The sequence below is a fragment of the Apostichopus japonicus genome, chromosome 19 (genome assembly GCF_037975245.1).
Source record: "Apostichopus japonicus isolate 1M-3 chromosome 19, ASM3797524v1, whole genome shotgun sequence".
Taxonomy (NCBI): domain Eukaryota; kingdom Metazoa; phylum Echinodermata; class Holothuroidea; order Aspidochirotida; family Stichopodidae; genus Apostichopus; species Apostichopus japonicus.
The window spans coordinates 10244386-10269808 of NC_092579.1; the positions used below are offsets into that span (position 1 = coordinate 10244386).

The 25423-nt window shown below is 36.1% G+C and overlaps 1 protein-coding gene and 1 non-coding gene across 2 annotated transcripts; both read left to right on the plus strand.

Annotated features, from left to right (window-relative positions):
* The first annotated feature begins 630 nt into the window (after nt 1-630).
* Nucleotides 631-702, plus strand: Trnay-gua (transfer RNA tyrosine (anticodon GUA)). The gene has a single exon. It is a non-coding gene; the product is annotated as a tRNA-Tyr (tRNA).
* Nucleotides 703-1819: 1117 nt separating this feature from the next.
* LOC139960688 (ras-related C3 botulinum toxin substrate 2-like) lies at nt 1820-25405 on the plus strand. Its single transcript, XM_071959240.1, has 6 exons — nt 1820-1992; nt 3117-3188; nt 3819-3936; nt 17160-17222; nt 18932-19066; nt 20065-25405. The coding sequence occupies exons 1-6, from the start codon at nt 1958-1960 to the stop codon at nt 20221-20223; spliced, it is 582 nt and encodes a 193-aa protein (XP_071815341.1). The 5' UTR covers nt 1820-1957; the 3' UTR covers nt 20224-25405.
* The last annotated feature ends 18 nt before the right edge of the window (nt 25406-25423 follow it).

Consider the following 25423-nt stretch of genomic DNA (forward strand, 5'->3'; position numbering starts at 1 on the left):
CGAATCAAGTTAATTCTTTTCAGAATTGGATACACATCACTGTTAAAAATAAGGAAAATTATTTTATAATAATACTGATTTTACAGAAATTTATGTCTCATAAATAAAGTTTAATGAACTTCGTATTTGTTTCCATTCAAATGTAATGCTTCTCTCGTCATTCATTACGGTATACTCTTAAAAAAAAACAAAGATCAAGTTTTCATGACACCACACAAGGCATTAAATTGACAACAGCGAAAGGAAAGCACCGATATTCTTGTCCCATTAGGGAATATAATTTAATATATGTCTGTCATACCACTTGCCATACATTCATGGTGGGGGCTGGAAGTTTTTTCACTGTTCTTGATTCTCAAACTCATTACGATTCAATTATATATATATATATTCATTTGCCTTGGGTCGTTTACCTCCATTTCATTAACATAAAGTCTGTTCAAAGTATCTCATTCGAGATCCGGCTTTAGGAATCACAAATGATTTCGAGTGGTTAGCATCATGTTTAATCTCTAAGGTGAGGCAAATATGTCACCAAAACAGAACTAGTATTGTTCGATACAGGTGACAAACGCCTACAGTGGAATTACGACCTTCCTTACCGGTTTCGAACCTCTGGACATACATTCAGCGTCCATAGCCTAGTGGTCAGGGTGTCCGCATGTAAAGCGGGAGGCCCGGGTTCGAACCACGGTGGAGGCTGGAAGTTTTTTCACCGTTCTTGATTTTCCAACTCATTACGATTTCAATTATATATATATTCATTTGCCTTAAACATATAGTGGTACACCAGACCAAATCGAAACATTTAAAGTTTAGTTAGCCCTTTCAAAACAACATCAGAATTTTGACTGTAGATATTCCTATATAATTATGTAGTATGCTTTGCATGTAAACAAAACCGACGGAAGTTGTTAGAGTCACCACTAACAACACTAATTACTACTTAGTAATATAGTATGTCCTTTTGTGGACCGTGAGTTGTAGCCTACAACTTGTCTATATGGATCTTTAAAGGTAGTTAGTATAGGCCCCAAATTATAGCATATATACGTGCTAGAAGTTTTCAAAAAGTACTTTCTCCAAATTGACCTCAGACATTTTAAAGGAACACACAAGATGACTGAATGTCCCAGTGAGGAACATTTCCTCGAAGATTGTAATAAAAACAGTTCAGAATTTTGACCAAAGGTGACCATATTTGAATATCTAAATAGCATATTTGGGGCCAATACAGCAAACCTTTAAGTGGTGGATGTTATTCAGTTTGTCATTTCTAGTAATCTCAACAAACTTGTTTCAAATATGCCATGATGCTGGTAGTGGAACCGACACGCTGCCTATATTTCGTTATCTGTGTAAGATATTCAACAACATGTTAGAGAAATGTCCACGTATTATGTTATAAAAATGTTGACGCAATATATTAAATTGTTGATTTGCTTTTGCATTGCTGACCTACACAATGTTCCGTCGTAGGGGAGGATCTATAACTTTTGCCAAGGAGGGGGTGTGGTCCTGCGGGTCGTTGAAGCATACGCCCAGAAAAAAATGCGATATGGTGCATTCTGAGGTATCCTTAAATCATTTCTAAAATAAGAATAACCCGCTAATAACAACTTTCATTTTTGTGTGAGGTTGAAAAGGCGTACCATGCCCAACCCAGCGCATGCGACCCAGTTTGTTATAACCCACATCATTCTATTGCCACAGTGACAAAGCACACAGTTTGTGGTCGTATTGTCCCATTGAACATCCAATTTGTCAGCTAGCTTCAACCCCGTTTTAAAGTAAACAATAGAGCCACAGAAATTGAATAGAGCACACTGCAGTTACTACCATTGTGATATACAAACATTGTTTTTAACTGCACTAAAGTTAGCTGTGTTTCATGCATTGCGATATTTACTCTCCGTGCTAACAATATTTTCTCACTTTGCAAATAAACGGCGAAAATATGCAGTCAATAAAATGTGTTGTTGTTGGGGATGGGTAAGTGATTATCTTCATAACTCATTCATACTAATTTAAAGTGATTCTTTTAAGACCAGCGGGAAAGAAATTTATTCTTTATCCATAAATATTTATCCCCGTCTGAGTCACTTGACCTAACGTTAGACCTATCCAACAGTAACGTTAGGCTAGGTCATACTTAGGCTAGCTTAGTTAGTACTTTAGTACCAGTAGTACTAATAGTAATACTTTGGCTAATAGGATTCTGCTCTAATGGAATGCCTAACTAGTACCCGTTTTATCATTACTTGAGGTTCAACCGAAGATATATTGCCTTGCTGGACCTAGTGTACAAAGTGTTATTTGTCAGAAGTTGGGGCTTCCTAATCCTAGTGCTGTCTCATTTGTATGATTTGCACAATGACAACTGTCTCTTGTGCCAGCTAGGAGTCGTATTACTTATTAGGCCTGAGCCTAACTGAAGTAGCCTAATTGCAAATTAAAGTAGGCCTAAGTTAGGACTACTTTAGGGAGCAATCCCCTCAAATCAAGTGGCTATGTCGAGTTTTCCAAAATCTTTTGAATTTAAAAAAAATCAGTTTAAAGAGTCCAAAGATTTCCCGGGAGTGACTACACGGTCTGCATCTGATACGTCTTCAAATACCCTTGCAGTAGCATAATGGGATCCGTTAATCTTTGTTCTACTTAGGTGTTGGCGGGGTATTCTATAACTTTGGCCTATACCCAAGTCAAATAAACTTTATAAAGCAATCTTAGGAGTGTTATCTTTCAGTCTAGTTAAAAGGCATCAGGGAGTTTCTTGATTTACCTCTGGCACTGAATTTGGATTGAATTGCTGTAGCCCAACAAACTGGCTTTAGCAGCTTGTAGTTTAAAACCGCAAGCAGCATGTAGCCTATGTTTTAATTAAAAAGCGATATCAATTGAATATGATCCTAATTCCATCATTGTCATTCCACCAGAAGGATATAGGCCTATGTATATTTCTTCCTGATCTGGTGAGATATTCGCAGAACTTTGATCAATATTTGGAATAGCTAGGCCTATAGTATAATTGCTATGCTACATATGCTGGCATAGTATTCATTTTGCTTGTGAAAGATATTCTAATGTTTTTTTCTTCTCATAAATCTATCCCACAGTGCTGTTGGAAAGACATGTCTACTCATAAGTTACACTACAAATGCTTTTCCTGGTGAATATATACCCACAGTGTAAGTATATTCAACAGCAAATGTTTCCGCCGTGCAGTTTCTAATGCAGCTAGAAATGGTGCAATGCACGGCAATTAGTATGTAATTTAATACCTGTAATTGTTGCAGTAATACAATAAAGTTCATGTTTTGGCAAGACAAGAAGGAGGTACTATAATATGAATTAATGAAAATTAATAAACCTAAGAAGCTCAAACTTGTTGCCATGTCTCATGTCTAGTTTTTAAAATGAATTATTAAATACAGAATAATGTTGGTTTAACAAATCAGTCTATAATCAAATGACATATAGTTATGAGAAGATTATATGGCTTGATCAGAATGTCAGAGATCTTCTACAGTACACTGCCTTGTCATTCATACTTGTATGGAAGGAAAGCATCATTGGTCATGAATATTTCTAAGGCCAATTTATGCCTACTTTTTCTTTCAGTGGTATTTTTTCTACTCTTTTTTCTTTGTTAATTATTTTGCTTATTTAGTTTTTTTTGTGTGGACTAAACCTACAGCACCAAATTGTCAATTGGAAGTTTTAATATTTTTCATTATAATTTTCATGTACATATATTCTTCATCATGCACAATTGGTTTATTTTATTTTATTTTTCCTTTTTTCTTTGCAACACCCAGCTTTGATAATTATTCAGCCAATGTAATGGTTGACAGTAAACCTGTCAACTTAGGTCTGTGGGACACAGCAGGGCAAGAAGATTATGACAGATTACGCCCTTTATCTTATCCTCAAACAGTGAGTTATTAACCCATCTGCTGCCTCTATCTGTCAATCTCTCTCTGGCTTAATCCATCTTCTTGTGCTGCTTGTAGATGTGGCCCCTCAATTTTTCCAGTTAAATGCTTGTTTCACGCTTTAATGCAGCTTGATTCATTTGAATCTGTGATTTGAAATATATCTCATGGATTCCTTTCATCACAAATTTTTGTGCTTAAGTACATGTATATTTCTTTGTTCATTGAAATGTGTTACATGTTGCCTACTGTACCTACTTTAGTACTTTGCTGATCCATGATTTTGCAAATTGGGTAGAGGAGGGTGGTAAGGGGGGGGGGGTGGAGTGGGGATGGAGGACCTTTCTTCTTCTGTTAAAAAATGACATAGAAAAAGAAAAGCAGTAAGTATTCAAGAAAAAAACAACCTGATATATAAACTCATAACAATGCAAGCTGCAAGACCGTCAACATTTTAAAGTGTTTAGTTAGATATCTCCGTTAGTCCACCATTGTTTTTCAATTCTACTTAACAGAGGCGATGCTAGCCTATGACCAATCCAAGACAGTTGGCAAATTTACAGTAGTTAGCAAAAGTAATTGTAACATTGAACAAACAGCTCGTTGTATCATTTGCAATTTATTTGATTAATTAATATATTTTAGTAGTCATTATATGATTAATTTATCATTTGTATTTATTTTGGAAAGAAAACACAGTGATTCTATGAACTGTATGAAACAAAACTTGAATTTACTTCCCCTCTGCTTCCTCACCACTCCCTTCTACTCAGCCTCTCGCTACCCTCTTTGTGGCTTTCCATCATCTGTGTGATTTTATACAAATTTTTCTTCTTTTGTACATGGTATCCAAATTCTGCCATATTTCCTTTAGAATCTTTGCTTTGCATTGCATGTTCGCTATTCACATTGTTAGTATTCAATTCTATCATTAAACATCACCATGTAGCTAAAAGTTTGTGAAAGCAGATTAAAGTTGGATCATGTGGTGCTCTCAAGTATCACCGGCATTATTTCATCTGCAGTGGTGAAAAAAAAATGAAAAATAAAACAATTAGCAAATTACTGCTAATATTTCTTCATTTTGTTTATTAATTATACCCTGTTGAAAAAATATTCATTTTGTGCAATTGATTTCACATGACAGAAATGGAATTATAGAGTGTCATGATTTCATGAATGTTTTGTGAGAGTCACATATTATTCATTTGCAGCGATGGAAAAATATTAAAAAATATCTGTAAATTACTGCAAATTTTCTTCCGTTTGTTTATAATTTACCCTTTTGCAAACTATTCAGTTTGATCAATTGATTTCACATGACCAAAGTGGAGTAATAGAATGTCATGAATGTTTTGTGATAAGTCACATGTTATTCTGGATAAAAACATTGTTACCTGTCCAAAGTTCAATTGTGTTCGCTTAATGTCATTTCACAGCTGTGACTTCAGTTGTAATGTTTTGATAGCAATTGCCACGAAGATAATGTTAATTTCATGTTGCACATTGTTTTATTTCTCGAGGAGGAAGACAGTGTTACCGAAATCTATGTCGATGACTATATTGTACTTGATAGGTGCCGCAGGCTTTGATTCAGTCTCTGCTGAGTCCGTACGACGGCTTTCTCTTAACTTCCCGCCTTAAAAATAACAAAGCCAGCTTAATGTCATTTGACAGCTGTGACTTCATTTATAATGTTTTGATAGCAATTGCCACAAAGATAATCTTAATTTTATGTTGCACATTGTTTTATTTCTCGAGGAGGAAGAGCGTGTTACCGAAATCTATGTCGGTGACTTTATCATACTTAATAGGCAGGCTTTGATTCAGTCTCTGCTGAGTCCGTACGACGACTTTTTCTTAACTTCCTGCCTTAAAAATAACAACGCCTGCTTATTAATGTCATTTGACAGCTGTGAATTCATTTATCATGTTTTGATAGCAATTGCCATGAAGATAATCTATATTTCATGTTGCACATTGTTTTATATCTCGAGGAGGAAGACAGTACCGAAAACTATGTCGGTGACTATATCATACCTTATAGGCAGGCTTTGATTCAGTCTCTGCTGAGTCTGTAAGACGACTTTTTTCTTAACTTCCCTCCTTAAAAATAACAACACCTGCTTAATGTCTTTTGACAGCTGTGACTTCATTTATCATGTTTTGATAGCGATTGCCACAAGGATAATCGTATTTTCATGTTGCACATTGTTTTATATCTCGAAGAGGAAGACAGTTTTACCGAAAACTATGTCGATGACTATATCATACTTAATAGGCAGGTTTTAATTTAGTCTCTGCTGAGTCTGTATGATGATTGTTTTCTTAACTTCCCTCCTTAACAATACCAAACGCTTGTTTAACGGATTGTATACTCATTCGGCAATGGCTGGCTCATGATCACAGCCTGGCCTGGAACATTTACAGGGAAAAACAGTTCCAATGACTGGTGTCATTACCCGGGAAATTTGGTTTCATGAGTAAAAACAGAAAGAGTAGGAAGCCTGACGATTGGCCTGAGAAAACCTTGACGAAAGCTAGCTTCGATTAAGAAAGAGAAAATCCATAATTGTACATCAAAGTGATTAAATGTGTTCAACAATTAGTGTAGATCTCTGTCAGTCTATACATAGACTGAGAGTACAATACAACAGTAATCCAAGTAAAAAATCTTGACTGGACTCGACTAGTTTGCTATATCCCACACCCCCACTCCCCAGAGATAGCCGGGAATAATGCACTAGTATCGCATTGCAAAATGCTATACATGTACAAGTTTAAAGATGAAAGAAATTTTGTTTTTGACACAGGAACTGTAGTATTTTGTAGAAGACAAATTCAGAGCTTTCAAAACTGCTTCGCAAAATTTGAAGACTAAATTACTCCCTGGATAGTAAATTGAATTGTGTCAGGAAATTAGTGGTAATGATTCAACTTTGACCCTAAACCCTGATGTGATTAGCTACAACTCTCGGCTCTGTAGTAATTTGTTTGTATCATTCCAGTTAAAGTGCGGGGGTTTCTAGGGGGTTACTAAAAGTCCTGGTTTCACTGAATGTTGATCCAATGTCCAGAGCCCTGAATAAAGATTCTGTTTAAAGAAAAGTTTGGAAAAAATCTGAGATTTAAATTTGGAGAGAGAACATAGTTCAATTATTTACAGAAGTGTAAAAAATCTCTACGTGTAGGAAAGCTGGAATTAATGTTTTTCCAAGGAGTTGAGTCACTGGGTATTTATTAACATGCAACAATATCGTCAAGCCTTTAAGAAAACTGGTCATACATAAACATAGCAAAGAGGTGTGTGCCAGGTAGCAAGTAGTGTTTATAAATGTTCCGCAGTTTGTCGTGTTTTGCTTGTTCTTTGTGGAGCGTTTATTTTTCCTATTCATTCTCTGAATCATCCAAATTCTTTCCAGACATTTGATGAGATACACAATTTATCAGTGAGTCAAAGGTATAAATAATTGAGGAGAGCTGAATAAGCATTTGCCTAGTATATTTGGGGTTTGACACTTCGTATTTTGCTTGCTTGGTAATTGGTTTATCGTCCAGGTGTTTAAGTTAACCGTAATACCGTGTACATGATTGTTTCCGCAAACTCTGCGATAACTCATCCATATCAAGGGATGTAAGTAAACGTACAGTAGTTTTGAATGAAAATCCATTGATATTGTGTGTAAAAGTTTGAAATCTAACACACAAATTTAATAGCCTCACACTGTTCATTGAATAAAGCATAAGTATTGTGAACCACATCCTCTCAAATTTGCTGGATTGCCCTTACTCAGCAGGTTATTACAAGTACTCTGCTTGGCAGGTATTTGTTTCTTCCTCTCTCTCCCTCTATCTATAGACATGTTACGGTAGATTGATACATTAGGGTATGCCATGTAGGCTCACCGATAAACGTCCACAGATGGGCTGGCTTGCCTTACAAGTGAACATGTAGGGAAGGTGGAAATCCCCCTCGGGTTATAAGCTGAGCATTAGGTGTAACTCTACAGGTGGTGGAAGAGTGAAGTAGAGTTATAAGGTCAACAATATTATCCCAAAATTTTAAAGTTTGCTAAGAATGCCAGAAGTCAACAAGATAAGTGCTTCCATAGTGGTTCTTTCTCGCCCTGACATTCCCAAACTTTGAGGAGGATTGAAGTTTAACAATCTAGCATCTAAAAAAATCTCTTATGGTGGTAGTCAACATCTAAGAAACTAGCGTGCTTGAAGTTTCGATCCTAGCAATATCTTTTTTAATCTGCTTTAAATGTTTTCATAATAACTCAGTGACACCTACAGATTGAATATTTTTTTCTTACTGTACAGTAGGTACTAGGTAGTACAGTATTTGAAAGCAATGACTCTTCTTAGGGGGATAAAACATCTGTTTATGGCAGTTAAAATATAGTGATTGGATATCTGTTGGCTGTTCTGCAATGCTCAGTCAATGGGTTGTTATGATATAAGCTACAATTGTAAGTTTATTTTTCATCTGATATAGGGACGTGTTTATGGCACGTAACAAGCATTGGATATCTGTTGGCTTGTTCTACAGTGCTCAGTCAGTGGGTTGTTATGATATAAGCCACAAATGTAAGTTTATTTCATCTGATATAGGGACGTGTTTATAGCAGGTAACATACTGTATATATAGCATTGGATATCTGTTGGCTGTTCTACAGTGCTCAATCAGTGGGTTGTTATCGTATAAGCTACAATTGTAAGTTTATTTTTCATTTAATATAGGGACGTGTTTATTTTTTACTTCCTGTTTTTGTTACAGTATACAAGCTTTCCGACAAGAAGTGATAGACCTATGTTTTTGTTATTTCATAAGTTCATATCATATCCTCTTAGTACTCTTATAGCCATTGAACTTTGATAATTGTGAAATCACTGGTAATTTCAATTTTATTGTGTTCCATTGAGTCAGATTATGCAAGAGATTTTACAACCTGTAGTATTAAATGTGTAAATTTGCAGATAAGCTTGTAATAAGTAAGAGATAACAGAGGTCAGAACTCAGAAGTAAACCACAGTAATCCTATACAGGAATAGCTACAGTGACAGTATGTTGGATTGACAAGGGTGTAGTTAAAGTTCAACAACACAGGTGGGCACCGTGTGGCACGCCAGGCCCCGTGCAGGACACAAGCAAATTTCCTGCAGCCTGCAAATAGGTTACCAAAACCCTAAATAAGGAAAGGATGAAATATGTAGGCCAAGTCTAAACAAGGGCGTTTGTTTGTAGGGTGTAATCGAAAATAATATTCTGTCAGAACAAAACAAAAGTTTTCTGATCTTTTATTTGCCACCTACAGTATATAAATGTCTTTCTTGTCACAGGTGTACTGTAGATGCACAGTTGTGTGTTACAGCACTTTGACTGAATGCAAACTCTCACTGTGACCTGCCACATTAATATTTGTCCTCCCACCCCACACTCCCATCCCACCACCCCTCCCCCTGCTCGATACTTTTTGTTGCCATGGACTCAGTATAACTATGTAATTGTTTAATAAGTCAGTGCAAAGTTCAACCTAAGATATTAATTTCTATTCTCAATTCAATTCAACTAGATATCAGGTGTTTTTTTACTGTGGTGTTTCCTTTGCTTTTGTATCTGCTTTTGTGGAGTTGTGACTTTCTGAAAGCCTTACATTATGGCAGCGAGACTGAGACATACATACCCAAAGCTTGATATTTTGTGGAATCGATTAATATTACATCCCTGACTGGAAACTAACTGCAAACACGATTAATTGCAACCACAAAATGAAGAAATACCTGAGATGTCAAAATATTTCACAAGGTAGGCATTTCAATTGCGGCAAGACCTCGATATCGTACGGCACAGTATAATAGCAGCGAATCTTTTGAAATATGACCTGACATTTAGGCAGTTTTTTAACCATAATTTACTTTAAATTGAAGAATTGCTTCCCAAAATTAGTTGACAAATGTGTGAACAATTCTGACAACCATTTATTTCTCTTGTAGCTGCATGTTTATTGGAAGAGTGAAGTTAATAAATGGTTCACTTTCTTAAGAGAAGTACATGGAAAGTCCATTGTTATTGTTTTTAGTGTTTGCGGTACACTCTGCAGAATGACGTCACCTGTACGTTCTAAGCTTTTACGCATTATGTTTCTGGTCAGTGAAAATTTGCTAACTTTGACATCAAATTTCTCTAATTTACTGTCTCTTTCGACTAAAGGGGAACCACAGTATTGTTTGTGTTCTAAAGTACTTTAGTATGAGCCAAAAACAAAAAGATTTGTTTTTTGCCTCCAGCTATGCATTTCATTGTGTTTACTGGTAGGTTGTTATTCTGTTACTGTGGCAGCTATTGCATGGTTAAAGATCTATATCAGTCACAAATTATTTGTAACTCAGTAGATTTGGAGCTTTCTACTCACGCAGCAGAGTTGTCGTCACCTACCCTACTTTTACCTAATATTGCGTATGCCTGTAGGCTACAGTTCAAACAACTATGTGATATTACTTTAAAGTTATATAGTTACAAAACTGATATGTATACAGAAACAAAACAAAATATTTTCTGCCTGCAAAGAATGACTAAATTTCATTCTTATATTTTCACCTTTGGATGATCAGTACTGCATTTCAAGTCCATCGGTTTTCTCCCTGCTGCTGTCTTGCGGAATATATCATTTTAATAGTTAATTTTTTAAATAGACCGGCAAGTGCATTCCTATGAGACTGCTGCAGGGTAGTAATATTGAAAATGTGTGTACAAACCGTACCAGATGCGGCTGTACGGTGATGATATTGGTAATCCCAAGATGTGGGCACCGTGGTTGTGTTGAAGCGTGAACCGTTCACATAACTTGCCCTGATTGCCAATGAATAGACCAACTTCCTTATGTGCTGGAGCCTGTATTGTGTGAGTAGTGACAATTTTACAGTCGGAATATACTTGGAATAAAGCAGCATGGCAATGAGATTAGTAGGATGAACTTTCCTGATAAATTCTTGTTGTAGCACAGCAAATTGTCATTTGCTCTTTTTTTCCTTTTTTTTTTCTGGCGGGTAGGAGCTAGAAGTAGGAGCGATAGGGGGGGGGGAAAGGTAGGGCAAGAGGTAGGGGCAAGAGGTTGGGACAAGAGGTAGGGCGAGAGGTAGGGCAAGGAAAGCAGGGAGGCATTTGGTGTTGTCATGGGGATGTCTAAATGAAAACACAATGTTTCTACAGTATATATGTACTAAACAGGTGTAGAATATTTTTGATCACCCTTCAATGAATAGATCTGTTATAATAATTCAAGAATAGGGAGAGAAAGTTGCAGCATTTAACAACAGTTAGCAAGGAATGTGACAGTGGTGGTGGTGGGGTACTCTGCATTTACTATATATACTACTTAGAATAGAGTAAGTTATTGACACCTTTAATTATCCAACAATTCATGTACAGTACAGTAGACATAAGTGTACATGTAATTTTGTGGTTGTAGTACTAGTATATGTTCATGCAGGTGAGGTGTGTCCTGAAGTACTGTGCTGGTATTAGTGTACTTGTGTAATTACATGGCAGTACAGTAGTACTAGCATCACACTACAGTATATATATGCGTGCAGGCGAGGTGTATCCTGAAGTACTTTGCTGTACTGAGCCTGCCTATGTACAGATCTATGTAATTAAATTCATTAGCCATACATGTGTGAGATATGGACACTCCACAGTAGTCACCGCAGTATATTCAGTTCTACCAAACTATGAGTCTGGGATAGTTGATATGTATAACACCATAAACATGATTGGACTGCTCTGGTCAAGGCCTGGAAGGGGGGGGGGGGGGAGGGGTTGAGCTGGAGGGAAGGTGGAAAGAGGGGTTACTGATTAATGATTTTCAGAATAATGCCAGGTCTTGGTGCCATAGGTGTCACGTTCAACACCACAAAACATTGCCCTGCTGCTCGGACACCCATCCCCCTCCCCTCCCGCCCCATCTCAAACCTGTGCCAGGGTACCTTCAGGCACCGCTAATAGCAAAATGATAAACGTACAGTACAGTATACAGAATGTATGTTTGTATGTACATATTAGTTCCTCCTGCAAGCAGGAACTGACGAAGAAGCCATCATTGGCTTATCAAAGACGTGAATTGTCAATTGTCAACAACTCTGTAACTGGACGACATACAGTAATCTTGGAGTGACTCTAACCCGGGACCTTATGATTGAAAGGCACCAGCGTTAACCACTGAGCTAGCACTCCAGAATAAGACTGCCAAGTTGCTACACAAATGTGTAGATGAATACTAACTTGTTTCTTGACAAGATCTTCGTATAATTTATTACAATACATACTTTACTTTGTCATAAAAATGACAAATTTAATTACATTTTTGTTGGAGCCATGTAACATTTACTCAAGTGTTGTTCATATCTGTACCTGTTCTGGCTGCTTTGCTGGATAATGGATTCTTTCATAGACTGTGTCAAGTACTATTCATAAAACTGTATGGAAATGTGGTGAGTTACCACGTGCGGTGAATACTAGTACAGTATATCGAGAGTTGTTCAATTTTCAGAATTCAACACGTACATCCAATGTGTCATCAATCAGTCAATAGTTGCCCATTGTCAAACAGAGATTTAGTCTATTCACCATTGTTTATCATCCTTTTTGTCTTGGATCTGTTTAGTGGGAACTGGGAAGTTCTGTAAGCTATACTGTACATATATATGTGAACTTCTGAACCTGTATAGTATTGTATTGGTACTTTCATACAGAGCAACACTTCACATGTACACAGTACTGTAATTTTTGTTTTTTTCCTGTCTAAAGTTTTGGAAGCAACTATGAAAGGCAGAGGTCCAGTTTATTAATAAGAGGTCCTACCTCTCCGTTATTTGATCCTTTGCTTGTTCAGAACTCCCTTCAGTCAATACAGATTATTAAATGTCTTTAGAAATCAAATATTATAATCATAACGGTCAAATATTTGTCTTTCTGCATTCCTACTCTTACCCCTTGGACGGACGACACAATTGTAGTTAAAATAAATATTTCGGTCAATTCTGTTGACATAAGTGTACGGTGATTCAGCTTGGATTAAGAAGAGAAGTGTTTGACAAATTTATGCCTTGTAATATGTGTGCTGTGCAGAGTTACAAATTTGTCAATAGCAAATTGTACAGTATTGATTGAATACTGGGCCTCATGTCAACTGTTTGGAATTTGGATTAACAGTTACATTTAGAAATATTAAATGCATCAATGGGCCTAAGGCAAACAGTACATGCTAGTAGGTGATGGTGGACAGGATTTTATCATCAGGGCAAAGAATATCTGTTAAAAAGTATGTGCCATTCTTTGTTTGATGGCTGGTGAGGGTAAAGAGAGGGTGATTTAATTGTGTAACCAGGATGGATGATTTGTACTACAGTAAGTCTCAATTTGGGGCGTTTTATTAAGTCTAAATGGAATTCAATAAACTTGACTTATTTCAACGGTGGAAAATCCCTCTCTCCTGTGCCTGATAGGATTTTGCACTTACAGTAATTTGGAATTTGAAATTAATATCTCTCTGCATATACAATATAAATTCCAGTTGTCCTTATTGTAGTTTTTGGCAGGCAGCTAAGAAAGACAGCCTATTTTTATTCAAGTTATAACTGCAGAAGGGCTATGTGTATCTTCAGTCCTGTGTTTGGTAGAAATAGTGTGCTGATAGTAAATCATCTTTATGTTAAATACTTGCATGGGACCAAGTACATTCAAGGGATTAGCTCCAATTGAGGACTGTCTTCAATGTACAAATCAAACAATGATAAGGCGCCTTGAGCAGTCACTTTTGTCTACTGATTTGGCGATATATATGTCTCATTTATTATCATTAACATCACATAGTTAAAATTAATACATAGGTTCCAGTATGTACAGTATATATTGCACTGTACAGTAGTATGGCTTTTAATCCATTTCAGTATGTGTACAGTCTTCTTCCTGTATGTATACTAGCCTTTATATATCACAGTACTACTACAGTATAGCCAATGAGCACAGAGTTTTGGGTGTGGCAACCATGAAGCCATACAGGTGTAAATAACAAGTAGACCAATAAAGTACCATAAAATATTTTAAACCCATATAATATGTAAACACCAAAAGTGTTATTCCCTTTCTTCAAGTGTGTTTATGAGTTTCTGTTAAACTCAAGTTGCAAGTCGTTTAGTTTTCTGTCAATTCACATTTTCTAGCAAATAATTACAGAGGTAATTAAAAAAAGGAAAAAGAAAAGAAGTTTTCTTATTTGGTCTGTCTGTGGTGAGCAAGAAACTATAATTGCATCCATTTAAGCTTTACAATCATTCAGTTTTCGTTCTCAAGTCGAGGTCCCAAAATATGTGACAAAACCTGTGAGCCGAGCCATAGATTATGTTATTGAACAACTCTGTTGATGTCAAAACCATTGAAGGTTGTTTTAAAGCTAGGCTTTATTGTATCTCTCTACTGTAGACCTTCACACACTTAAGCCTCCAAATATACTACAATATGGGGCGTGTTATTATGATACATTATATATTATATATTCAACAACAAAATGGTCACAGAGAGCAAATGAGCGTAGTGGTTTTGATTTCTTTTGTCGTCTGTTTAGACCGAGTACGGAAAAACAAAACAAAACATGTTTCTCTTTCAAGCTTTATCCAAAAAGGAAGGAGAAGGGCCTTTTAAAGCCTTTTGAACTGCTTAGTTGAGTATGATCCACACTTAAGGGGTGTTTAGGTGTATTTCTGAGATGATTCGTTTCGAAGGGTTTCAAATAACGTTTCTTAACTTCAGTCATTCCTGATATTGGTAAAGATGACTCAATTTTACTAAGTGACTGCGGTCTTTTGAAGAAGCTCCTTGCATTTGGTGAAATATTTTACCAAACTGATGGAATATCTCTCAAATATTTTACTTGATTAAATTTAAGACACCCCACCCTCCTTGATATTTTCCAATGATTGAAGATTACTGTATGAGTAAGAATTGATTCACTCATGAATGTTCCATTGCCGAGATACTTTATAAGTATCAACACCACATTTATAGAAATGTATAGCAAATGGGGCCAGTTGAAAAGTTTTGACTTTTTACCTTTATTATTCAAAATGGAAGAACACTTAAGTCAAGTTTAAACAGATTACATTGATATTGGATAGATAATTTGAATATTGGAAACATTTTATAAACTTGGAAAATTTTATAAAAAATGAACATAAAGAGAGCTACTTTACTCCCATTTTTCTTTTTTCAGTGGAGCATCGCAGTATGGCAACTACAGACTTAGTATAAACAGTACATAATTTAATTTAAGAGTACACCTTACTACACAGTGGTATTGACCTCTATATATACTGTATTCCATACTGTCTGTCTGTCTGTCATGCTGTCTGTCGGTCTTGTCATTGAGTCTTGTTACATTCCTTTCTGTAGATCTAGTTCAGCTTGAACTACAATACCACGCTATAGAATAGCTACTGATTGATTCACTGTTAAGACAATGGTACAATTTGCATGTACAGTATGTACAATACTTCACAGTATATAAAATATCTTCCCATTTTATACAGTACAGTAGTCTTTTTATCTATCCTGCACCAGTGACAATACTTTGCTGTTATGTTCATTCAACTATCTATACTAGATTAGAATGTAGAATTAGTGCTAGTACATCACCAGAATGATTGCATACAGTACTGTGTGTACACATTTTAATTGTCATTATCAATAAATATTCATAGCATGCCCATATTTGGTTGTTATTTACATTGACTAACAGTACAGGTATGTGACTTTCACATTGCATATAAACACTACATTAGGTCCATCAGGATTGTGTTTGTTTTCTATTTTCTTCTTTTTCGGGTGCATATATTGGTATTGAACAGCCAGGTCATCATTGTGAACTTATTTACAAATTAAGACTCTTATTTGTTTTCAAATGATAAAACAATTAAAGTACTTAAGTACCATCCCAATGGCCCTCATCATTGTACAGTGTGGAGCCCTCTTTCTGCATGAATAACATTAACTTGAGAAAGAGTGGAGCATGAGATTTTACAAATGTTTACCATTTTCATAATTCCTACTTGGTTGGGTACAGTGCTTCATGTCTGGGTCTAGGAATGTAAACATACTGTAGTCTGAGGAAACAAAATACCACACTATAAGAGACATAGTGGAGAGTACAGAACATAGCTCTACTGTACACATATACCTCAATGAACTAGTACAAAGGCATCAATGGTAATGAAGGGGAAAATGTTAATGTGCCATCCACTCTGCTTAGAGCGCAACACAAAACTTTTTTCAAAGAGTGTTTACAAAACCATACTGTACAGTAGATGCTAGTGATATATTTGAATATTCATGAGCAAAATCTGTTATAATGTAACTAATTACAACAATTGTACAAAGCACATTGTTACAGTGATACCCACTCTATTGTATGCGTCACATTGGTACGTACCGTACTGTTTCACTTGTACCGATACTACCGAGAAATCAGCTCTCTAAAATTCTGATTCCCTACTGTATGTAAGGATTCGCTTGACTTGTTATTCAGACTTCATGTCTAGCTTCATATCTATGTCAAAGGTGAGTCCATTGAAATGATGTATTATTATTACGCCGATATTTCATACCTGAAGAAACATTTAATGGAACCTCATAATAATTACAGAGGGTGCCTGAATTTGCAGTTGTCTTATTTCTGTAGTTTTCAATCACCTATTCAAGTGTGTAGTGTGTAGTATTTAACTAGGCGGAGGTGAAGGGTCCTAAATTTGAAGCAGAGAGTAATGGAATATTTTGATGCTCATTATCTTTTCGAGATTTTGCTTCACTTGTCAGAATGTGCAGGAAGATCAACTTTCATGACAGTAGTTTTTGGAGAAGGTGTCAAATGTTTTGATGCTTGTTTTGATGTTTTGATCTTTGTCAAAATGTTTTGATGTTTTGATGTGAATTCTGTTTTGGTGTTTCATTTGTTTCCTCATTACAAGTTTGTATTTTATGCTCAATTCAGTACTACACTGTACTGTAGCACATGCAGTGGCAGATAAAAGAGATCTTTCTTACCGTTCATATGAAAAGGCACATGTTGAACAAAATGCCATTAAAAGATTTAATTTGTAGTGGTTTTTCTGCTTTGAGTTCATCATTTTTATTTCCTAATATTCTTTACCTTTTCTTCTTTTTTGTAGGATGTATTTCTGGTCTGTTTCTCCATCGTCAGCCCGGTGTCTTACGAAAATGTCAGAGCAAAAGTAAGTCTTGTCCCGAGGAGTAAACCGTACCATCTCACTGTACGTGGTGGCCCCCTCTCTTCAATCTGACATTACCTCCATGGAGGACTGCATTGTTTCAGTGCTTTGTGCAGAACATGTTTATTTACATTGGACAATAAATGGCCATGCCAAACAGACTGTTTGTTGTTATTGGCAAACTTATTTTAGTATTGTGCAAGAAGCCTTGCTGTTTGTTTAATGGTTACATATATAGACGGACTGTATGCCTCCTCCTATAGTAAATAACATAACGGGGCGATCCGTCGTATTTAATATGATGATTCTATCAGGAAATAGATGACTGCATTCTTTTCTTACTTATCAACATGGAACAAAGTCCATGTGTGATTAATTAAATACATTTTTATTGGGAGTGTACGATGTTTGGGATTCAATAGTTGATATTTTCTTTTTATGCAAGTATGTACGGTATTGTACTACAGACCTGTTCTATTTGAACTGACAATGTCAGGGTTGAATAGGTATCATTGACAATCACACATTGTGTACAGTAAAGGATGTGCATCTCAAACATTAAACTTAACAATATAAACGGAACCTTTGTGTTACAGTACGCATATATGTAAAGGAGATGTGAATTGTGGTGATCGACTTCCTCTCCTTTCTTGCCATTACAGTATATAATTAGTTTGAAACATATTTGCTGTGATTCGTTGCGAGGGATTCAAATTTGCAAAGAACGGCTCTATGAGACGAGTAATATTTGATCTATTTCATTGATACAGTAATATAGTGTATATTAGGGGGTCATCAAGCTCACACAAGAAAATCTTTTGAGCACAACCTTGGGTCTTGACCTAATTATGGACCTTAAAGTATTGTCAAAATATGCCTGACAATACACCATTTGATGTTTTTGAATTTTATTTTTTGCTGAGGGAAGACTTCTCAAACTGCACTACATAGAGATTCAGCTTTAACCACCGCAGGCTGGCCCACATCCCTTGAATGACAAATTTGACATAGCGATGGCATTTGGATACATATCATGTTCTAGCCAAAATCGTCCACTGCTCTTTCAAATTTGATGTTTAATCTTCCAGGCAATTTTATGTCATAATTTGCTGTAATTCTTTCAGTACAAGATTAGGGTATAAATGACACAGTTTGATGGAGTGAATGAATTTTATGGTAAAGAGACTTGTCATCCTAATCAGACAAGTTAGGAATTCATTTGGGCACAAGGCAACAAGTCTTGGTGAAATAAATTTAGTATATATATTATTTCATTAATTTTTTCCACTTAATATCTATACTGTACAAGAAGTTAATCTGTCTCAGACAAACCATTTAAAAATCAATGCTGGCAATAATGGAATGCTCCATGGATTCTTTGCAAAATTTCAATGGATTTGAAATGAGCGAAGAAAGTTTTGATACCTGGTTACGTGATATGCAAGGCTCTTGTGGCTTGAACTGTCATATAAAGGCATTGCCAATCAAGTAAGGGTAAAATACAGTAGCTCAGTTGTCAGAACACCGGACTTGTAATTTTGAGGGTCTTTGGTTCAAGTTCTATTATCTAGCCAATCATTTCTTTGCTTTTTTCAAATTCGGTTATAGGGTCCCTTAGGAGTACTTTAAAATTACAACTTCCACAACGATTGTTTACAGTTGTTTGTTTCTCTCCTTGATTTTGTCTATTTGTTTCTTTTTGTTCTCTTCAGTGGATACCAGAGGTGAAACACCACTGCCCGACGTCTCCGATCATCATCATAGGAACAAAACTCGATCTCCGAGAGGACCCTAACACCCGGGAGAAGCTTTCAATGAGGAACCTTCAGCCCATCAATTATGCTCAGGTTGGTCGATTGGCTTCATGACTTTCTCTCGTAAAAATAGTATTTGTTTTAATTAAACAAAAAGTATAAATTTACCAGTTCTAATTTTAAACAAGCTTCTTCCGTCGCCAACGTCCAGTTGTCTCTCGCTAACAGAGACTTTGACTGTCTAATTGCCAAGCTTTCCTTTGTCAGTGATTAGTATGGTGGGTTAAAATCTTACTGGACACCGGAATGAACAAATTTTAGCAATAAAAGATGACTAGTGATGATTGAAAGATGAAGCGACCTTTATGAAATAATTCATCTTTGTGAGAGGGTGTAAGTTAATGTTGACTAAGTAACTTTAGCATAATGAAGCAAAAAGAGTGATTTCAAGGGATAATAGAGCAGTGGACAATGATGAAAACCAAAACACAGTTTGATGTGTGTTTTCTCTGTGGCCTTACCTGTACATATTTATTCAACAATTTCTCGTCCATACAAAAAAGAGTAAATTTCAAAATTTTATATCTCAACGATGAATATTACAAAGATTGGAGATACAACAATGTGTTTCTGGGGTTTTTCCTTTTTACTTAAAATTGGCATTTTCGATGTCCCAAAGTTGGTAACATCTTAAAGAAGGGTTGTAATAATAGGAGCACCCCCCCCCCATAAAAATAACAATTAAAAAGATTTAAAATTACTATAAAGATTGGAGATGCAACAATGTGTTTCTGGGGTTTTTTCTTTCACTTTAAATTTGCACTTTCCATGCCTCAGACTTGGTTACATCTTAAGGAAGAGTTGTAACAATAGGAGCAACCCCCCCCCCCCTCTCAAACAAAACTTACAATTAAAAAAGGTTTAAAATTACTATAAAGATTGGAGATACAACAATGTGTTTCTGGGTTTTTCCTTTTCACTTTAAATGTCTCAGACTTGGTTATATCTAAAACAAGGGTTGTTACAATAGGAGCAAGAACTCCCCCCAATTTCTTTTTAACAAGTTTTTATGTTTTCCATTCCTCTCTCAGGGATTGCAAATGGCGAAAGATGTCAGTGCAGTGAAATATCTGGAATGCTCGGCTTTAACGCAAAAAGGGCTCAAGAACGTCTTCGAGGAGGCCATCCGAGTGGTTCTCTATCCACCTAAGAACGCCAAGAAGAAGAGGAGGGCTTGCAGTCTGCTATGAACGAGATATAAACAAACTTTTTCCAGCAAGCCTGTCCTGTGCTAAGGCCAGTTGTGAACTATTTTACCCATGTACGGAAACAGCGAGACTGCTGTCATAGATGCTGGGTACAGACTTTTACATCGTTATATGAAAAAAAATGACTTTTGTATAGTCTGTAAAATGCATTAAGAGGGTATTAATTTGCATGGACATTGCTTCTGATAGCAGAAAGGTACTAATTAATAATTTAACTAATAATGTGTAAAGTCAATTGTACTAATTTTGAAAATCTTCACTTATTTCAACGTCCGTAGATTCATGACTTTATTCACACATGTATCACTGGCTTCAAACTCTCCCCGATTCGGTATGCTTTTATACTTGCCCATAAAATCCGCCCACACTGAAATTAAGGATTACTTCTCTTCGCTCGCTTTAAAAGCCCAAAACAGGAAGTAGATCAGACTAATCAAAACTGCCGCAATGTTGCATTTCTTATCTCCTCTCCGGGCGGGCCACGTATCAAACTTTGGTAATGGGAGGTAACTACTGGGGTCAAGGTTCAGTCCCTCAATTTGTGGTATCATTTATACCACAATACATTTTACAACTGTACAGTTTGCAATTTATAGTAAAGTCTCATGTGAAGGTATTTTTAACTTGTCAGCAGAAAGCAGAGATGTTTGATTGGATAAATCAAATTCAAAGTCCGAGATATGTGATTGGATGTATGAACTTTGTAAGGAGATCTATGGTTGGCTGAATCAAGTTTAGTATGTAAAAAATTTCATTGGTGAAATCATTTTGGTAATGGTGTATTGTAAATCAGTTCCATATATTGAGTGGTCGAACCAGTTTCAAAGGGAAATAATTATCTGGTTGCAAATGAATTTTGATTCAATGTTACCAATTTTTTCTGTGACATATCCAGCCAAACTGGCAGCCAAATTTGGTGAAAAAAGTGCCAAATACAAATTTCTTTATTTATGACAATTGAACCTGTATGTGGGTATGAATTGTTTGGTTCCCAAGTTTGTTGCAATTGAATTACCTTAGCTGAATAATAGGGAGTGAAAGTTGAAATATTTGCCAATTGTTTTTACTGATGCGTAGGACCTACGTATATGCAGCCTTGTGTCAGACTGAAGAGCATGAAATGGTTTGGACAAGGAAATTTGAAAAGATTTCAAATTTGTCATCTTGGGGGTTTAAAACGGCAAACTGGGCAACCCTGATTTGCTTGGAATCAGTAATATATATCCTATTGAAAATAAACAGTACTGAATATATATTGTCATATATGTTACAAGAGGTTGTCCAAGGTGTAATGTTAACCAAATGGACTATGCAAGTGGAAGGAGTTGATGTTTGAAAAGAGATATTTTTTGCCCTCAAATAACACAGATTGCCATTTATTTTTAACCCCATTGCTTTCACCAAAGAGGCGTACGTGTGTGTGTGTTTAGCATGCAAAAGTTAACTTCAAGTTAAACCCAATTATTCCTTTCAACAGATGAATAAATCTTGATGAATAAATTATTAATAGTAGCTCGCATCTCAAACTTAACTGCCGGTAATCTGTAATAATTTAGTTTATATTTGGTTCTCCTAAGTTTGGTTTCATAGTGGAACTGGGCCTTGTAAATGATTCTGCATCATTTAAAGGTGTGGATGTTGGGTGTGGCCGGAGGGCTTCTTTGGAGTTTTGCTGATAATTTGACCCAATAGCCTTGCAAGATCAGGGCAAATTTAATGCAAAAGTCACTTTAAATATCATTTATTTATGAATTATTTTTCCTTTAATTTCTAAACAAATCTCCCCAAATTGTTTTCTTCTAAGGTCCATAAGGAGCAACATGACATAAACAAATGCTGAGTCTGATCCAGCAACTTCAATGTGAAGTTGGAGTTTTTTGGGATTTTTAAAAATTGACGGATAGAACAAGGTCTGCACAGAATCTGTGCTCTGTTTAAGTGCCTGGTTGATCAATGAATAATGAACAAGTAAAATATTTAGCATCGTATTCGTGTTATCTCCTGCTCTAAGTCTATGTTAAAGATGGTGTCACCTCGCAGTCAAAGTTCTTTTTGATTTCAAGTTTGATGCGATTCTAACTGCCACTTGGCATTTACAACATGTTGAACAAGGTAGATGTACTTTCCAACCCTCAGTCCCATTTTCATGACATAAAGTTTAACCTGCTAATTTCTTGACAGTTGTAATGCTGGTGAGAGAGCTCATCAATGTTTAATATCCTGGAGACAAGAACCTGAAATGTCTCGTAAGGCCTTCAGAACAAGAAAGTCGGAAGGAGGGTTGAGTTTGTTCCTCAATTTTGGAGCTCAAACCAATATTTAAGATATGTATGGAATGTTTGATGTGAAAACAAAGAGACTGATTTGCTGATATTGTTTTAATTTAGACAGTATAGTATACAAACAATAGAGGGCCTCAGATATCGTTCCTAGCAGGATCATCTTCTTCAGGGATGGACTGATTGGATGATGTTACATCATTTGTGAGTAAGACTGTCAATGCATTTGTACTCACGTTTTTATAGATGAACTCAAAAACTCAAAAGTTTATCATTCTTAGAACTCTTTTGTATTGTATGTAAGAACATCAGTTTGAAAGAAGTTAAAGGATTTAGTGCACTTTTTAGTTAGAAAATTAGGTTTGTATTTTTACTTAACTCCTCTCTTTACCTGTCTTCACCTTACTTATGCACACTTTCATCAGCTATATACCTGACCTGCCAACTGGTATTACGTAAATCCCCAAACCAGTATCAGTTCTGGGGAACCTGTGTCTTCTTTTCTTTCCGGGTGTTCGTTCTTGGCTGTATCGTCTAGCAGAATAACAATGCAGTAGTGCTAGACAGATTATGTGTTTTCTTGGAGATTCAGAGAGGGATCGATAGTTATAGTGTACTTCATGATGTTAATACCAATTAGAGATCTGGAGTATGGAGCTACAGTTTATATTCTGTGTTAGGGCTGTTCTTAATCTATTTGCTATAGGACATAAAACAAGATTGAAGTCCAGAGATTTTACCAGTGTGTGGTTACACACTGTAGCATTTAAAGGATCCTTGCTAGTTTGGGAAACCTGTCAGTGTAAACTGTTAAAGGATATCAGTAACAATTCAAAAATCCTTTTTGTTTATATCTTACATTGCAAACTCAACTGCACTTATAAATCTCTGAATCATGCATGAGTGTTTGTAAAACCACATGGTCCAGTTTTACATCTCAAGGTCCATAGACTTCAATCTCTCTTAGGTACCACACTGTGATAACCGAAGTCCCAATCAAACGAATGGGTAACTATGACCAAATTTGGAAATAGCAAATAAATTTGGAAGAATGGCACTCGAACCAGTAAACTCAGGATTAACAAGTGTTCTGCTCTATCCAGCCGTTCAATCAGTAGTGCTACCCAGAAGACACAATATCTTTTCCATGGTTTAACAAGGGATCACTCACTCTTTTCATTTTATACATCCCAAAACCTGGGAGATATTTCAAGAAAATTGTGAAGAAAAGCCAAAAAATGGAATTTATACACGAACCAGTGTTAAAACATGAATAAAAGTTGTGCAACTGTTAATATTTGTTTAAGTTTTGTTAAGTTTTGGAAAATAAGTTTTACCATTCATGTTAACAAACAGATTCTTATTAATGTCAAAATAGACAGTTGACATGTCCCGGTGAGGACCAGTCATGCTTTGGTAGTGACACCGAAAGAAGGATCAAAGGTTAGATTGTTAGTTACCAGTTGTATATTGTCTAGCACATTTGCCGGAAATACAAACGCAAATACATTTAAATTATATTTAAAGGTAAAGACAAAGAAATAGTTGTCATGTTTAAAAGATCAAACTAGACAAACATTTACAAGTTGTATTTTCATATCTTTCTCTCCTTTTTGAATATTTTTTTTTAGTTCTTTTGCTCCTTGTCTTGGCTTTTTAATGCCACTAAGATCAGTCTTTATCTATGATTTATTTTTTACAATCTTTTGTAAATCAGTGTGAAGTGTCAATTTGTCCCAAATCCAATGAATGCTTTTTTTTTTCCTTTTTTTCATTTCTTCAGCTGCCAGTTATTCTCGGTGCAATTTACCACTTTGTAAATAGAAATGCCATGTCTTTATTAAGATAACATATGAATTTGAAGATTAGCTTGAACAGTCGTTTAGGGGGGTTATATACCACAGAGAGATGGCTGTATGTTTACCGTAGGGTCGGGAAGGGGAGGGGGAGGGGCATGAGACTATAGGTGTGGGCTACTGTAACCTGTTTCATTCTTCATACACCAGCACCTACTACTGTAACAGTGCTGTATTGGTGTTGTCATTGCATAATAATGCTGCTTTAGGTCTACTGCTACTGTTATTAACTAAACTGAGTGAAAACTAGTAAGTCACCATTTCTGTCAGATGGCTTTACAAAACTTTGTATTTTTTGGGGGTGGAGGTGGGGGAGGTGAGGGGTGGAAACTAAATATGCATAATTAGAATAGAGGATTTATGTCTAACTGAACTACTTTGCTGTAGTCCAGAGAGCTCTGCCTATGGGGGTATGAGGGGGGGGGGAGTGATGCAGATGAGGGGTGGAAATTAAATATACATAATTAGAATAGAGGATTTATGTCTAAGTGAAATACTTTGCTGTAGTCCAGAGAGCTCTGCCTATGGGGGTATGAGGGGGGGGGGAGGGTGGTGTGATGCAGAACCTGTGAAATGGTAGTCCAGTGTGGACTACCGATTGGAGTACAAAAGGGACACAGACCAGATCATAGCCATGAAAGGCTTTGATCTGGCTGATGGAAAGGCTTGAAGCTTAGAACCTGCTACTGTACCTATGGGGGTACAGTGGGGGTGCAGAGCAGATGTACTATGTAAATGAATTGTTTTAATTCTTCCCTTATTGATGTGGCTTGTTCATACAGGTGAAGAATAAAAAGTCACTTTAGGAACACTATACAGTGCCCACCTAATTGGGTTTATTGCCCATCAGTGTATTTTTTAGTATAAATTTCCTATTTTTTGTGTGCATGTTTTTGTGTGTGTTTACATTTTTAAGAGGGTAATTCTGATGATTTTTTGGGATTGTAACTTTGTATGAAAAGTTCTTCAAGCAGATGTCATGCATGGAAATAAGAAACTGGCAAATATTTTCTTCCCTTCTTCTTCTTCTTCTTCTTCAAATAAACA

Coding starts and splice junctions, on each gene's coding strand:
- LOC139960688 (XM_071959240.1), top strand. CDS start 1,958: ATGCAGTCAATAAAATGTGTTGTTGTTGGGGATGG. Junction 3,937..17,159: donor CTTTATCTTATCCTCAAACA/GTGAGTTATTAA, acceptor TCTTTTTTGTAG/GATGTATTTCTGGTCTGTTT. Junction 19,067..20,064: donor AGCCCATCAATTATGCTCAG/GTTGGTCGATTG, acceptor TTCCTCTCTCAG/GGATTGCAAATGGCGAAAGA.